A 17,471-nucleotide genomic window follows, 5' to 3' on the forward strand; every position below is an offset into this window, starting at 1 on the left:
CAATGCGAGGAGATCGCCTCTGTTGATTCTTAATTTATTTGTTTCGTTTACGTCAACCGGCAGGTTTTCTCAACGTTGAGATTCTCGCGAACGTTCCGCGCGAATCGAAACTTCTTACGCCGATCTTATACCCTCGGTCCGCTTCGCGCGCAGCGGCGACGCCGGCGTCGCTGGCGTCGCGACGCCGACACGGTGCGCAACGGCAACGCGAGTACGCCGTTTGACAGCTCGATCGCGGTGCGCGGTACGTTCGTACGTAGATACGTCCTCTAGCTCTCCCCCGCGCAGTGATCGTGTTCTACGCGACGCGACTCTCTTCGTGTGTCACGGAGTGGAGTGGACTCGCGCGAGACCGGGAGAGACGGCAGAGACCTACGGGAGAGACCGTCGCCGTACTCCCGCCGGGTCGTTGCCCCGCACCGGTGACGACTATGTCGGCGAGAGGCCGCGACGCGGTTCTTGGGCTCGCCGGCACTCGCGCTGGTACTTGATCGCGAATCGCGACGCGTCGGGATCAGTTTGGATCAGTTGTGATGTGCCTAAACGCGGACGCGGCTACGCGGTCGACGTACGTGGAAATGACATTCGTGCGTCCCTCGTGGAGTTCCTACGGTTGAGAGCATCTGCGAGAGCGTGAGAGAGAGAGAGAGAGAGAGAGAGAGAGAGAGAGAGAGTGTAAGAAAGAGAGAGAGAGCGAGGGAGAAGACGGTAGTAGGAGAAGCGAAAGGGAGAACGTTCTTCCTTCCGTTTGCTCCGGCGGTGCCCGCGGCTGATTTGCGGGAGAAAGAAACGAAAGGCGACCGGCCGATCGATGTTTTATTTGTGATGGGAGTGCCTGCGCGGGGAGCACTCGCGGCGATCGTGGCGATAACCGCGCTCGCCGTGTACTTCAACAGCCTCGGCTGCGGCTTCGTCTTCGACGACATCTCGGCGATCAAGGACAACCGCGACCTCAGGCCCCACACGCCCCTCAAGAATGTTTTCTACAATGACTTCTGGGGCACCCCGATGCACAAGGTGCGAGAGAGAGAGAGAGAGAGAGAGAGGGGGTGGGAGGAGGAAGCGAGGGCGAGAGAGGGAGAGAAAAAGAGGAGGCATCGTCCGACCCCCGTTGCTGGAGGACGCGCGGCCGAGATCTCCCTCCTCCCTCCACCCCCTCCTCTTCTATAGATGGCCCCCTGCGTATTGATCCGCGAGCGTCCTGTCCATTTCATCCCGATCCGATCCCCCGTCCTGTCTTCTTCCGTTTCCCTCATCTTCTGCCTCTCCGCGCACCCCCGGAATCATTCGATACGGAGCGGGGATCAAAATCGATATGGCCTCGAAAATCTCGAATTTTTGCCTCTCGCATCAGTACGCGAGAATGATCCCCCGTGTTTGCTTTTGGCGATTGGCAAATATTAGATTTTTACTTATCTTCGCTCCTCGACAACTGATGTCACTAGAATTTTATCGATTTCAAGAGCACTGAATCGGTTCTCTCGAAATCGATGTATAGTTTCAACAAGAAATTCAGATTTAGAACACATTAATTTCCCGAGAAGTAAATAAATAATTATCTTCTATTTTTCCATATATTAACAAATAAATATTTTTCTGTATCTATAATATCGATAATAATATTACAATTTTTTTTTATATGAATTTAACAAAACAGAATAAACTGTTTTATATTGATTTACGTTATAAATAAAAAAGATGCAAGAAAATTCTATTTTAGTATAATAACAACATTTTAAAATTATACGTGATAATTTCAACGACATTAAATTTTTTTATCATCGTCGAGCACGTTATATATCTTTAATTTAATGGTTCTAGATAATCGGAAAAAAATTGTAAGGGATAGAGAATGTATGCAATCTGCAATTTTGTTTTGTGATTTTTTTACCATTTTTTTGTCATCTACAATTTTTTAATTATTTGTAAAGAAAATAATACATTGTTAAAGGTTGTATACATTGTATATAAAAAAACATCAAAATTATTTGAAGAATCAAAAATATTTTTTACTTTAAATAAGAAAAAACCAAACAAATATGAGCTATATTATTTGAATATTATTTAAAAAAAATTATTTAATATGTGTAAAATATTTGCAGAACATCATCTTCCTAGATACTTTTTTCGTATTTATCTTTTAACAATAATTGCATTAAAAGTGTTGCATTAATTACATTAAAATTGGTCCAAGTTGATCAATTATTTTTCTCCTTTTTTTTAATAGGAACAATCGCACAAGTCTTATAGACCTCTTTGCGTTCTCACATTCCGATGGAATTACCTGATTCATCAACTAGATCCTATGGGATACCACCTGCTAAATGTTATTCTACATGTTGGAGTATGCCTATTATATTTCAGGTTGGTTTACATTTATTTTTTATTTTTTTTTTGCAACATTACTGCAACAGAATTAAAGAAAATTATTTCTGTAAGGCTTCAAATAATAGAAAAAAAAATAGCAGAAAAATTGTTTACAGGACCTGTTTGATGTTTCTGCCAGAAGCAGCAAGTTTTGTGTCATCTTTATTTTTTGCTGTGCATCCTATACACACAGAAGCAGTACGTAATAACATTTTAATTATTTTGAAAAGACATTTTAATTATTATTGCAAACGATTGTTATTGGTAATACGGCCGTAATTATATTCCTAGGTCACAGGTGTAGTTGGTAGGGCAGAAACTTTGTCCTCCTTATTTTACCTGGCAGCTTTAATCACATATACTAAATGTTGCAAAAGCAAAAGATCTACAGGGTGGAAATCCTTGATATTATCTATGTTTTTTGTATTTACTGCAATGTTGTGCAAGGAGCAGGGAATTACAGCAACTGCAGTTTGTGTACTGTATGAAATTTTTGTTGTACAGAAGGTAAAACTCATTCCATGTGCATTCATTATGTTTTCTATAGTAAGATTATACTAATGCTTGTAATTTTATTCAGGTTAGAGCAAGAGATATTTTCTTAGCACTAAAATCAGCTTTTGGTGGTAATAAAATTTCACCTGCATGGTCAGGCGAGGGTACAAAACGTTTGACCGCCCTTACACTTGTTACATTTAGCCTGCTTATCCTACGGTTACATATAATGGGCTCAAAGTTACCTGTATTTACCAGGTAGGATTGTATATATATATATATATATATATATATAATATATATATATATATATATATATACGATTTATGTGTAATTTTATTCATAGTGTAAACTAATGGCGACGTGAACACCTTCTTTAGATTCGACAATCCCGCATCAGTTGCTACAACACCAACAAGACAGCTTACATATAATTATCTTGCTGCAGTAAATCTAAGACTGCTATTTCTTCCAAGTGATTTGTGCTGTGATTGGACAATGGGGACGATACCATTAGTAGAAAGCTTTACCGATGTCCGTAATCTCGCGACCCTAGCTACTCACGGAACTGTACTAGGATTGCTTGTGACAGCTGTTGTAACACGTAGCAGACAAACGTCAGTCATTCTTATTATGGTCAGTAGAACGTTGCACAATTACATCATAATCTAATAGAGAATATAAGTAATTGAGTAATCGTATGTGTTTGTGGAATAAAATGTGTGCATGTATTCTATTTGAAATGTATATACAGATTCTGTAATTAACAATACTAATATCGAATATGTTTCCAATATAATGCCTGCAGAGTTTGGCTATGATGATACTCCCTTTTTTACCCGCGTCGAATCTTTTCTTTCCTGTCGGATTTGTAATTGCTGAAAGGGTGTTGTACGCTCCTTCCATGGGGTTTTGCATGCTTATTGGATATGGATGGAATATTTTGGCAGACAAAAAGTAAGTTGACTCGTCCGTGGACGTAACGTTGTGTGGATTGTTCTCGTACATTATAGAGAATATTTTTCTCACATAAACCATCTTTCAGATGCAAGAAGCTAGTGTTACTTTTACTCGTAACACTTCTGGCAGCACATACGACGAAAACATATGTCAGAAATTACGATTGGTTAGATGAATACTCAATATTCATGTCTGGCTTAAAAGTGAACGATAGAAACGCTAAACTGTTTAATAACGTGGGTCACGCGTTAGAGAGCCAAGGTCGCTTTAAGGAAGCATTAAATTTTTTCAATATGGCTGTACAAGTTCAGGGTGACGATATTGGAGCACACATTAATGTCGGAAGAACTTACAATCATCTAAAAATGTTCAAAGAAGCTGAAGACGCGTACTTGAAGGTAAATAATAACAGTAAATATCTATATAATTTATCTAATTCTTTTGATAACTTCTACTTCTTTTTTTCTAGGCCAAGTCATTACTACCAAAAGCGAAACCGGGAGAATCTTATCAAGCACGTATAGCACCAAATCATTTAAATGTGTTTGTTAATTTGGCTAACTTGATAGCTAAGAATGCAACTAGATTAGAAGAGGCTGATTTATTATACAGACAGGCCATCAGTATGCGTGCTGATTATACTCAAGCATATATTAATCGTGGCGATGTTTTAATTAAACTTAATCGTACAAAAGAAGCTCAAGAAGTTTATGAGCGAGCACTATTTTATGACAGTAATAATCCTGATATCTATTATAACGTAAGTATTGAGTTGCTGTCTAATATTAATAAGAATACAATCAATATTAAATAATATTAAAAATATTTTTTTTTTAATTAATTCAAAAATTAAATTAAATTCCCATAATGAAATTTCCATAGCTTGGTGTCGTATTTTTGGAACAAGGGAAAGCATCCCAGGCTTTGGCATACTTGGACAAAGCTTTAGAATTTGATCCAGAGCATGAACAAGCGTTACTGAACTCCGCTATACTACTCCAAGAATTGGGACGGGCAGAATTACGTAAAGTAGCTAGAGAGAGACTGTTAAAACTTTTACGAAAGGTAATCGCGTCTTTTTTTTTTAATGTTCTTTGAGCTATGATTATATCATTAACTTATGGACTGTCATAGACTTATGTAATACTTTTCTCTAATTACAGGATTCTAACAATGAGCGCGTACATTTCAATCTAGGAATGTTGGCCATGGACGATCATGATAGCGGTAGCGCGGAGCGTTGGTTCCGTAATGCCGTCGCATTAAAAGAAGACTTTCGCTCTGCATTGTTCAATCTCGCGTTACTTTTAGCCGATGAACAACGTCCGCTCGAAGCGGCGCCGTTTCTGAATCAATTAGTCAGGTTTCATCCGGATCATGTGAAAGGCCTAATTCTTTTGGGAGATATTTATATCAATAACATAAAAGATTTAGATGCTGCCGAAAATGTAAGATATATTACACGAAACTTTTTTTTTTATTTACTTTTAGAAATATATATGCAGTTTATACTTTAATATAAACAACAGTAAGAAGATCGCGTGTGTCGGTAATTCTAGAGAAATAACATCAGCGTGATTGTTTCAGTGTTATCGTAGAATACTGCAACTGGATCCCACAAACATTCAAGGACTGCATAATTTATGCGTCGTGATGGTGGAACGGGGTAAACTAGGCTTAGCGGCGCAATGTTTGGAACGTGCTGCCGCTTTAGCGCCACATCAGGACTATGTGCAGAGGCATCTTTCGATCGTGAGGACCCGTATCAGTCGTCTACCGCCAGATCAGCGCGACAACGATATTTTTGACGATTCTTTCTGGAACAGTAATGTGAAGGATAGGCCTTTCAATACAGAGTCATCAAACGGACAGTTTTTAGGAAAGACGGATTCCGTTTTCGCAAATCACGCAACAGTTCACAATCATATAGGAAGTAAGCAGAGCAATACCGATTCCCTGAATAATCACATTATACATTTGAAAGGTCCATCAAAGCCTGCCCGTGCGATGAGCGGCGTCGGTACGGAAGTGAAGGACGGACAGCGACCCAAACAAACGACGGTCCCAGAACTGACTAATATCGTGGAACCTACTACGGACAGGGTTTTCGATAGGATTATAAGCGCTGACGTAACAAAATTAGATATCACGCAGAAACACGGCTCGAAACACACGAATTCCGATCAATTCAATCAGAGTGCCGCCGGGACTGTAAGCGGCAAGCAAGGAATTCAGCAGACAAAGGACAGTGCGTTGTCATAGTATTAATGTAAAATCCGCCGAATACTGTAAAGTTATGCATATAACGAAAGGTTATGGTGGTACAGTCATAGAGCTAATGTGTGAATATGGAATAAATACAGAGTATTGTTTTATATGCTGTATAAAAAAAAAATAGGACGTTTTATAAAATATATTTAAAACAATCATGCATTTTTTATTTCCCTTACGTGTACTTTTCTCCTTTACTAGTCTTATTGCGTCCCCATATCTTCAAACTTTCAAATATTTTACAATATAATTTTAAATTAAAGATGCTTGAGAAACAAAAAGTTGCTCCCCAATTCCATTATAAATCCTCTAATAAATATAGAATTATGATATTCCGACAACGTTATGTCTTAAAATTATAGTTTATATGAGTTTTATGTTTAATCATTTCATTATTTTTTATTAACATCCCTAAATAAAATTCTAATTTCTATGAAATCCTAGTTTTAAAATATATATTACTCTTTATTTGTAATTGCATTTTATTTGTAGCGTTTTATACAAAAATTTGTATGGAGAAACGATTACACTACTGTAATTATAATAAAAATCGGATTCAATTATGTTATTATAATAAAAATCGGATTCAATTAATTCCTTTTTTTCATACGCGAAATTTCACAAGAATTCACATACAAATTTCGTATCGCTTTTATTATTTTTTTTATCAATACACATATAAACAAAGTTTATTCAAAAGGTCATCGTCCGATCGTCAATTTAGTCCATGCATTACCTGCAACTTATTATCGATTGCAGCACGAAAGCAAGCCGTTGCGGGTTGCAAAGTGGCATAAAGTAATGAATCAAGCTGGCTTTCATGTTCATCGGATGCCAGGCTGCTGAAACATCATGTAGTATGCATGTGGAAATTGCAAGACTTTTACCCTATCACGTCTCTCACCCATGGATCAAACGTATAGTAACGTGCCGGTGTATGTAATGTAAAAAAGCTACACCCGATAAACATGGAAATGAAAACACGAAGTTTGTATAATGTATAGGGTGCTTGTGAATTACCCAATTTCGTACTTATATTTTTATCTAACCGAGACGCGTAAGCGGAATCACAATTATTATTTTTTCCTTTTTATTTTTAAGTTTTACGTGTATATGTTGAAATCACGAAATGTAATAAAATTTATGCATCGCAACATATACAGAGTGTCCGGCAAAGATCGTAACAACAGTTAAGGGTAAATTTCTAAGACCATTTTAAGACGAAAATCCTAATATTGGAATATCAAGGCTATAATAGTTTTTGAATTATAAGCATTTAAAGTTAGCGAATCATACCGTCTAAAGTTTGCGCGTTTAGATGTGATTGGCATTAATTTTGCATGGCATTGGCTGCGTTTAGCATAGAGAAAGTAGCTTTGCAACTGTTGTAAAATTCTTCAATACGATTGGTCCTTGCTTTTGATTCCTTATAGATCAAAACGTATATATCAATTACATTGAAGAATTTTACAACAGTTGCAAAGCTGCTTTCTCTATTGAACACAGCTATTTACCTATCATATCTGAACGCGCGAACTTTAGACGATATTATTCGCTAACTTTAAATACTTATAATTAAAAAATTATTATAGCCTCGACATTCTGGTTATTAGGATTTTCGTCTTAAAATGATCTTAGAAATCTACCCTTAAACGTTATTATAGTTTTTACCGGACACCTTGTATATATATAACTTAATAATAAGTAATAATAATTTCTTCGTGTTTAAATTTCTATAAAATAAAATTATAATCTCCTTAAGATATATGTATATTAATTTCAAAAATAATATCTATCTTTTTTTCTAAATTTATTCATTCCATATTATCTATTCAAGATTGAACATTTTTTAAGACATTAAAGTTTAAGTATTTTAATTGGGACATAATTTTTTTGCTAAAAGGTCACCGACGAAAGGAAAATTGTAAAAGTATATCCAGAGAACTTTAGCTGAAATTAGATAGCAAAGCTATTTTTATTAATTTCATACGCAGATTTCTAAAAATACTGTGGATAAAACAAACTCAGATAGCAAGAAACAGACATTATTGTTATCATTTTGATATCAAAATATCGTTATATATAAGTGTTATTTTAACATCAAAATGACGACAAATAACGTCATTTAGCTTGCCCGAAAATACACGATCGAGTTAGTTTTCCTCGGTCAAATTGTCGCTTCTAAATGCTATCACATTAAAGAGAATATTGGTTGACGTTTCAGACATAATGAGTCTACGTACGTCATCGAGGATCCAAAGAAACTCTTGAATATCTATATTAGGAACAACTAAATTAGATTCCATATTGCTTACAAAATCCGGACTCCGATGAATGGAAACTGGACACGAAGGTTAACGCGTTAATCGTCCTCGAGACGACCGCTTGCCGGACCGACCGACTTTGCGGCGCGACGCGACGCCCAGGAGGACTGAAGACACTCATTGACCCATTATAGTTCGCAGGATTCTGTTCTAATCGAAAACAGTGTCCTTGGTAAGTCACGCCGGCTCAGCCCGAGTGACTGTAAAAACGACGTCAGTGCTCCATTTAAAATTTCCATTTCGGTCGCCGACGAGCGCTAATTTGGGGTAGGAGAGGTTTCCGATCTAGCGGTTCCGGTGACATGAAAAATATCTTATTTTTTAAATTTATGGATTATAAATGCTTGAGAAATATACCCATTCTTGCGAAAGTCTAAGGAAGACTCTGATGAAATTTGAAAGATATGTCACTGGACATCAATATGTCGTGTCATTAAGTATGAATGTGCCAAAGAACGCCTGGCGCAGCCAGTCAAATATGTGAACTTTAAAAAATATAAAAACACAAAATTATAATATGCACAAAACTTTATATACTGCACCATATAAAAAATACTGTAAAATAGACAAATTTTAAAAGACAATGCATTGTAATTATAACTCTGAATATCAGAAAAAAATATTGTCAGTCTAGATGTTCTATATTATGTTCTTTTTTATATCGTACTTTTTTCAAATATCGGGTCAAAATGTTAAGTACCATTTTATCATTAAAACAAATAATGCACACGATAGACTAATCAAGTTATCACGATGTTAGATTTAAACTTTAAGTAGGCAGGTGCACACTCCGCACGTATAATTATCTTAAAAATCTTGATTTGAAAAAGGAAAATGAAAAGAATCCTGGAAGTCTTAATTATTTTTACATTTCTCTATCTTACAAAAATATAAATATAATGTAAATTCACAACTCTATACAAACCATTAAAAAATATAACTATAGAAATAAAATTAATGTTGAGTGATCTAAGCATCCCACTTACCTATTTAAAGATCAATATGGTCTACATTAATGAAATAAGAAAAGAAGTCACACGTCACTTAATTCGATGTCTCCGCACGGTTTCCGGTCGTGGAACAAGTGAGCCCTTTCGGAGGTCTCGACACCGTGAACCGAAATCGGCCGGCGCGAGGGTGCAAAATGAGGGTGTAGGGGGCAGTTCACGGTTGACCGCACGCCCTTCCGTATGCAGGCGGCATTAGCCGTGTGCCACGCGATTAAGGGAAGCTGACAAGTAAGCCGGTGTTTAATGAACACGTCTCCGCTGCTCAAGATTATCATTGAGCTGAGTGTTTATAAGGGAGGCGGCCACCTTTTCGGCCACCATAAGACGCACACGCATCATCGAGTAACAATCACCGGCACGGGCGAACGGTGAGTACCACGTCGACCTTTAACAACTTTTTTGCACCGTACCGAGAAGGAACGAATTTAGCATGTAAGGAACACACGCGCACGCACGCACGCACGCACGCACTCGTCGGCCTTTAATCAATTGTAATTAAATCGAACGTAGACCTTTAATCAATTGCAAATATACGTTCGCGATTATAGGATCGTGTAGTTCGTTTTGAGTTAAATCTCTGTATTATCGAAATATATTCTCAGAATAATTATTTAATTTAATTTAATTTAACTCTCTCTCGAGGTTTAAATATATATCTTCTAAATATGGAAACGTTATTGCAACAGTAAAATTTGATTATGCTATCAATCGTCTGACTTATTGTTAGGTCATCATCTTATTATAAATTACCAATATAAAGTTCTTCTATAATTTTTGGAATTTGCACAGTAAACTGTCGTCCTTATATAGAAAGACGATTTTATTGCTCATCAATTATATTTCCTACATAAATATTTTAGTAGTTCAACAATATTATTTTCAGATCCGTATCTAATTAAATTTTTAGATACTTTAGCAAAATGATTCTCTTCGTCTACATCACTATCGTTTCCAGCAATTATAATAATTTAATTTACTCAACCACGTCACTCAACCACGTTAATTAGAGCCGTCCTTGTAAAAATAATCAGAGAATTTCAATGCGAATAATATGATCCTTGATAAAGATGCATTTATTCTCGATTCTCACTTATTAACGCCGTTGTGTTCGCGTTTACGGTTCATTTTTATTGCATAACACGTTTCATAGTTTACGCTTCGATGTGTCTCTCACATGGATAAACTCTCGTCGTCTGTGGTGAATATTGCAGTACTTCGCAAACTTTTTCCAATATTTATGATACAAGCTACTCGCTCAGGCAGTAAATATTGTGCATCGTACCATAGAGTTCTTGCAAACGAATATTAGAAGCAGAGAGTAAGTACGGGGCTAATGTCACAGGTAAAAGCTACGTTGGCCTTTATCGATCACGATCGTTGACCGCGTCATATAAGGCCGTCTCGGTATTTTTTCTCCATTTCTTGTCGTAATCGCGATTAATCAAGCATGCGAAATAAGATATTTTTCGTAAAGCTCTCCAAATAGCAAGATGACGTTTTAATGACATTTTGTTGACATTAAAGGCGTCATTAAGATTTTATTAAGACGTTATTTGACGTCATCTTGCTATTTCTAATGAGTCTAATGTCATATATTTTAAGAAAATTTCTAAATATAAACTTGCACTGTTATATTCTTACAATTGCATCCACGTCAAAACCGCATTATACATACATAAACTCGGGCGTATAATAGTTCGAGTTTATATTTAGACATTTTTCTTAAAAACTTGGACTATTAAACGCCCTAGTTTATATATAATAAATTATATACAAACTTACCTTTTTAAAAAAAGGTAAAAAAAGCGCTAAGCGTTGGTGAAACAGAGTTTATATATAATGTGGTTTTGACGTGGATACAGTTGTAAGAATAACAATGAAATAAACCTGGCAGACGATTAAATATACTTATCCCGCAGAATACAAATTATACCCAAGGAACAAATAAAAAACCCAAAACCTGGCAGACGATTAAATATACTTATCCCGCAGAATACAAATTATACCCAAGGAACAAATAAAAATCAACAAAAAAATCAAAATGATTTTATTTTTATTCTTAACGTCAATACAGTTAATTTTATAATCAAAAATATCATCTTTTTGACTTTTATGACGTCAAATAAAGTCATTTTAATCTTCTCTTGACTTGGCGTGTTTCTTGGGTAATTAATAGGGAGTTTTTGCAATACCGTTTATACAGATACGGTGAACGTTAAGGTCAGGTTATCTTCTTCTTAACAACTAATTAAGAAAAGGATAACATGGCTTTAGCGTTCACCGTATCTGAATTCACGTTATTGCAAAAACTTCCTATTAACAGCATCCATACCGTAATTTTCCATTGAATAATATAAATGTAACATAACACATGTTGTACATAATAGTTACATTTTCGAATAGCAAATTCTAATATTGATGCAATGTTACTAGTTTGTGTCCTGCGAAACTTTAGGAATTTTCAAAAATAGTAATACATCTTTTTTCGTCGATTTTATCACAAAAGAAAGACGCATTATTGTTTCATCTCAAATGGTTGTACTGAAATCAATATCAAGTTCTAAAAGATGAATTAATAGTGAAACTGAATTAAAATAGATGTACTTTATCAAGCAGGTCATTAGAAGTATGATTTTAGTCGAATATTTCGTAAAGGTACATTAGTTATAGGGTGAATGAAACAGCTTAAAGGTATGTTAGATAAGTGAGGGTGAAAAAGTGAAAGAGGTATATGGACTCCACTGCGTCGTGGAAAAAACTTGACTGTCGTGGATAAACCGGGGTAACGAATGAGTAACGTCACGCAAGCCGCGTACTATACCTGAAGATTCTTCGTATTACCACAATGCCTTACGATTAACTTATCGCTAGATCACGTCCGTACACATCTGAGTTTATTTCTCGGAAAAAGGTTCGCGAAATGCTTTTTAACTTCTCGATCTAACAAACACGACTTTCCTCAATTTTTTTGCCAGCATGTTGCGCCACATATTAACCAGCACAGTCGATTCAAAGTCTTCTAAATCTTTTCCGATATTTCTTTGTAATATTATTAATTACAATTTATTTGAGACTACAATTAATTAATGATAATATGTTTTATTATTATTCTTGAATATATAATAGATGTGATAATATATTATTTACATATTTATATTTTGGAAATTAAATGTAAAACTTATTGACGAATTCAGAAATTTGTCAAGTAATAATTATTCAAATTGTTACATTGAAAGGTATTATTTAAATATACAATTTATAAAATGTTTTATTTAAAATTAGATACATTAAAAAAAGAAAATTAATATAATAAAATCTAGATTTTTTTATATCTGTTTCTGCTTATTAAATGTTTCTAAAATTGAAAAATATTTTTGGATCAAAATCGTGACTAAGTATTTTAGAAATATTAAAATATATGTATAACATTTTGCAATAAATATTTTTAAAAAAGGAGATTTCAAAAGGCGGACCATGACTAGTTTTGTGGAAGCTAAATGCAAAAAAATAAAAGAATATAACACGATTAGATTTTTTTTACGTAATGCCTATAAATTATGAAACGCAAGTTCATCGAGTGTATGAGAGATCGTGTTATTGTTTTAGAGATTTGCAAGATTTTTACTGCTGCGCCAGAAAATCGCTGGTTTCTGATCACGTGCCCAGTAATGGGTCCTATTAGGGCTAGCAGATGAAAGTAGGACAGCAAGTACTTTCCGCTCACGAGGACAATTGCCCGCGTATAGCGTACAGCTCTGCCGACTCAATTGCAGGACTTGTGATCGTTTAAGGGGAGGGCAAAACATCTGTCCGGAGATCGTTATCAGTAGTAGAGCCTTCTAAAATCACTGTATATTAAAAGTGTTAAAATATTTCGCACGTTTTAAAAGATCTCAATTGCTTCTGTACTCACATATTTATTCTATTTTTACTCGTTTTAATCGTATGAATCGTATAATTATAGAAACAATGGTTGCTTTCCTTTCAGAAGACACAGTCGACACGGGTGTCGTTCTATTTTTTGTTATTCATTGAATGCTAAGGGATATGCTGGATTCACACTGCATCCGATGTGCGTCGACACTTTGCAACCAATCAGAAAACAGGATTCCGATGGATTTTGCTTCGTATCATCGGAATCCTGTTTTCTGATTGGTTGCAGAGCATCGTATGACGCACATCGGATGCAGTGTGAATCCAGCAATAGAACGTTTATGTTGACTGTCTTCTGAAAAGAAAGCAGCCTTATACTACCTATCATCTTGTTATACTATTATAGTCATGAAAAATAAACAAAATCTGTTTGTCGCGAATTGAACTTTAGAGATGTGTACGAATAAATTTTCTTCCTCTCTCATTTTATCGCAAGTAGGTTTCATTTCAACGGAGTCATTATTCTTACCTTGGCATTAAAGCATTCCGCGATTATTAAGCCCAATTTCACCAATGTAAGATTAAAGTCCATGGCACAAAAACGTAAAACAATGAGACATAAGCAGTAAGCGAATCGGCCAGTCACAGCAGAGAATGTAATTATTGTATTACATTATCTGTTGTGATTAGCCGATTCGTTTACCGCTTACATCTTACTGCCTTACATTGTTCTCCGTATTTTTAGCTTAACTTTAATCTCGATGCAATTTATTCTTTATCTTCTTTGAATTCTAAGAATTAGAAAAAGATGAACACAGTAAGTTAAACAAAGATTAAAATTAATCTTACATTGGTGGAATCGGATCTTAACGATTACGCGAAGGTGCGAACGCGCGCAGAACTTACATGATCTCGTGAGAATAATGCGGAAAATGCAAGCATAATCTCTATCCGCTATGTATACAAGATTCAAAATTTTAAATAAAGATGATATCAACATGTCGTACATTGAGAAGAAAATGCTGTTGATTCAATTAAAATCTATATTATAGGCTGTCTATAGGCCAGTTTTTTTTTACTGAACTTTTGACCAGTTCATCTTTCTTCCTTTTCTCTTTAGGAAGAAAGAAGAGGAAAAAAGATGAACTGGTGCAAAAGTTCAACCAAAAAAAAAACAGGCCTACTAACATAATCCTGCCTGCACTATACGTAACAGAAACGTGTTATTTTGGTCGCAAAGTCGCAGAAAATATGTATCGTCTCTTGCACATCGCAACGACGTTCATAGACATGCTATTTTGGTGGCAAAATCGCAGAAAATATAGGCCTGTTCTTTTTTACTGAACTTTTGCACCAGTTCATCTTTCTTCCTTTTCTCTCCAGGAGAAAAGAAGAGGAAGAAAGATGAACTGGTGCAAAAGTTCAGCCAAAAAGAACAGGCCTTATGTAACGGTTTTTACACGTCGCATAGACGTGCATAGAGAATAATGTATAGTTGGCAAAATTGATTCTCGAAGAATCTATGGTGGTGTTTAGCACGGATAGGAGTCAGATTGGATTGAGTGTACAAACGATAGTGTACAATTAAAAAGTAAGTAATTGTTTTTTATTCTTTTATAATTATAATTTTTGTGTATAGTTTCTCTACGCATAATATTCTCTTTTTCCGCTATTTTCAAACTGAATAATACTAATCGATAGAAAATTTGTTGAGGATCCTAACCCTATTTGCTACATTGACGGTTTTCAATATTTCGACATCAAAGACTTCATATATGACATAGATGAAGCCTATTGGATAAAATATCAAGTTAAGCCATAAGTTAATTTAATCAGATAATGAAAAACGATAATGAAAAACCGAGTCTTAGGTCGCAAATAGGTGCTCAACATGTTGCACAAATATTCGTCACTGCGACGTTGCTGTAACCAAAAATTTGACTGTTAGTCACGTGACACCAACGTGTCTATTACGTTTCGAGAAGTCGCTGCGACGTAACGTGTGATGAATTGGCACGTCATAGAAACGTGTTTATCACGTATTGTGCAGGCAGGGAAGTAATTAATTCATGTATATTTTTATTAACATAAAGACTCGCATAAAGATATAAATTATTATTTCAATAATCAAGGCCTTTATGTCAATAAAAATATACATGAATTAATTACTTATGTTAGTGACAGCCCGTGATATCGACTTTAATTGAATCAACAGCATTTTTTTCTCAGTGTATGGATTAACAAAATTATTTGTAAAAGATTTATTGCGCACCTCCATTTGCGCTGACTCTCATTAGTCCAGATTTAGGTGTTTTTGATATTCTATCCGCTATGTGGCGGACAACGGCGATCGCTATCATACCCGGGAAGAGTGCACCGAGAGTATGTACATCCGTACGGTCTGACTGTGGTACACGTCCGCAGACAACTGTTCAGACCGCAATTGGCCGTCTGCGACGACTGGAAGAATGCCGAGACGAAAAAAAAAAAAGCGAAAAAACTCCTCCGGCTAGCCGCCGTATCTCGCATGTCTCCGCACGACCTCCCGAGGTCATTCAATTTGGTGGCGATCTTGGTTCGCAGACCTCGTCGTCGCGACTCACGACCCGCCAGCCGTAAGAGACACCGGCGGACAGGGCAGCAGAAATTAATTTGTATGCACGGCATGCGAGTGCAATCGTTTCGAATGAGTCTGTCAAACCGGCGCTTAACGTGGACATTTCTCTTCAGTGTCGCGAATATGTCTTTCTATCTCGCACTACACAGTTTCCGAATTTTGCGAATCTAATACAATCAGACAGATTGTGGCCCATTCGAGACTTGGATTTTAATCGATCGATTCGTACGAAATAGAGTTAAAATTCCAATTTGATATGTTAATAATTTCACAATAATTCGATATCTTTATGAAAAAATAAGACGAAGATGTTAACATCGACGAATCGCTTATTTCTTAATCGACAAAGTATAAAAATAGATATAATTATATAAAAAATGTTAAAATTAAAATTAAAATGCAATTAGAAAGATATAATTTTCCTATTTTGACCTAAATAAAAAAAAACTTTTTTAATAAATCGCGTGAAAGAAATGTAATTTGTAATCTCTTTTGTATGACAGTAATGGACTTAATATTACCCTTTTATCAAGTAAAGAGATTATTGAGAAAAATATATTATCAGATAGATTTTTCTATGAAATTTATTTTATTTAATTTTATTTAATTCTCTTGCTAATATTTATATGCATGAATAAAAAAGAATTATCAGTTATACATTGAATAATAATTAAAATTAATTAAGATCAACTAATAATCAATCTTAAACTGTAGCTTGCGTGAACAGGTTACAAATTCAATCTCTAAGCACCCACGTCAACCAATTACTGATTGAACGATGGTGCGAGACGATTTGCACTCGATCTTCGGCTGAGTGCACAGACAAGACACGTCGCTTTCCTTGAGACCGATTGCTTCCCTCACTCGTCGCCCTCCCTCCTTGATCTGTTTGCTTTCTTCGCTATCCCCCGACCATACTTAAATAGGGGCAGCAAGCACGGGAGAGAAAGAAAGAGAGAGAGTACGAGCCACCTTACGCTAGTTCGCTAGGGACCTTCTGTCGAGACGGAGAACCGAACCTCTCCGGGGACAAGTCTTCGTGACAATTGTGATCAATCAGGCTGGCATTGTTAGAAACGTGACCGCACATTACCAGTCGGAAGAGCTTGAGACGCTCGTCGGCGACCGAGCGGTCGAGACGTGCCTCGTCGATCTTCTCATAGAGAGGAGTGTCGGATTTGCGCTCGCGATCATTGCCTATTACTATACCCGCCGACTCTCTCTCCATAAGTTTATAAAAAGCTAACGACTCGATAAAACCGTTCGGTCCGAGGCAAAACAAGATCGTTATTAAGTCATCATAAAATCGAGTCATACAGGATCAAGTAAATTCAAGGATCTCAAGCGAGCGACTATATTGGAGGGACACCTTCGTTGAAGAAAAAGAGTCCCCAAGGGGACAAGTATACATGACTGTGATCCACGCAATCTAAGCAACAAGCTAAGAATATTAACCGCTGTACTTCGTGCCGTTTTACGCGCACGAATTTATAAGATCCTGGTGTCCTGGAGAACCAAAGAATCCAGGCTGCAAGTCGACCCCCTGATCGCCGT

At 36.3% G+C, this 17,471-nt stretch overlaps 1 protein-coding gene across 1 annotated transcript; it reads left to right on the forward strand.

Annotated features, from left to right (window-relative positions):
• The first annotated feature begins 212 nt into the window (after window positions 1-212).
• On the forward strand, window positions 213-6,218 carry LOC108758923 (transmembrane and TPR repeat-containing protein CG4050). Its single transcript, XM_018504164.1, has 12 exons — window positions 213-1,017; window positions 2,228-2,364; window positions 2,484-2,565; window positions 2,659-2,874; window positions 2,948-3,120; window positions 3,243-3,498; window positions 3,671-3,819; window positions 3,908-4,220; window positions 4,292-4,582; window positions 4,705-4,887; window positions 4,986-5,270; window positions 5,410-6,218. The coding sequence occupies exons 1-12, from the start codon at window positions 826-828 to the stop codon at window positions 6,082-6,084; spliced, it is 2,952 nt and encodes a 983-aa protein (XP_018359666.1). The 5' UTR covers window positions 213-825; the 3' UTR covers window positions 6,085-6,218.
• Window positions 6,219-17,471: the final 11,253 nt, after the last annotated feature.

This window comes from Trachymyrmex cornetzi, unplaced genomic scaffold, assembly GCF_001594075.2.
Source record: "Trachymyrmex cornetzi isolate Tcor2-1 unplaced genomic scaffold, Tcor1.1 scaffold16, whole genome shotgun sequence".
Lineage (NCBI taxonomy): Eukaryota > Metazoa > Arthropoda > Insecta > Hymenoptera > Formicidae > Trachymyrmex > Trachymyrmex cornetzi.

What these genes read in the sequence shown, in the direction of transcription:
- LOC108758923 (XM_018504164.1), top strand. Translation starts at nt 826, where the DNA reads ATGGGAGTGCCTGCGCGGGGAGCACTCGCGGCGATCGTGGCGATAACC. An exon ending in ATCCTATACACACAGAAGCA is followed by an intron (nt 2,566 to 2,658) that starts GTACGTAATAAC and finishes TTATATTCCTAG; the next exon opens with GTCACAGGTGTAGTTGGTAG. An exon ending in AAATTTTTGTTGTACAGAAG is followed by an intron (nt 2,875 to 2,947) that starts GTAAAACTCATT and finishes AATTTTATTCAG; the next exon opens with GTTAGAGCAAGAGATATTTT.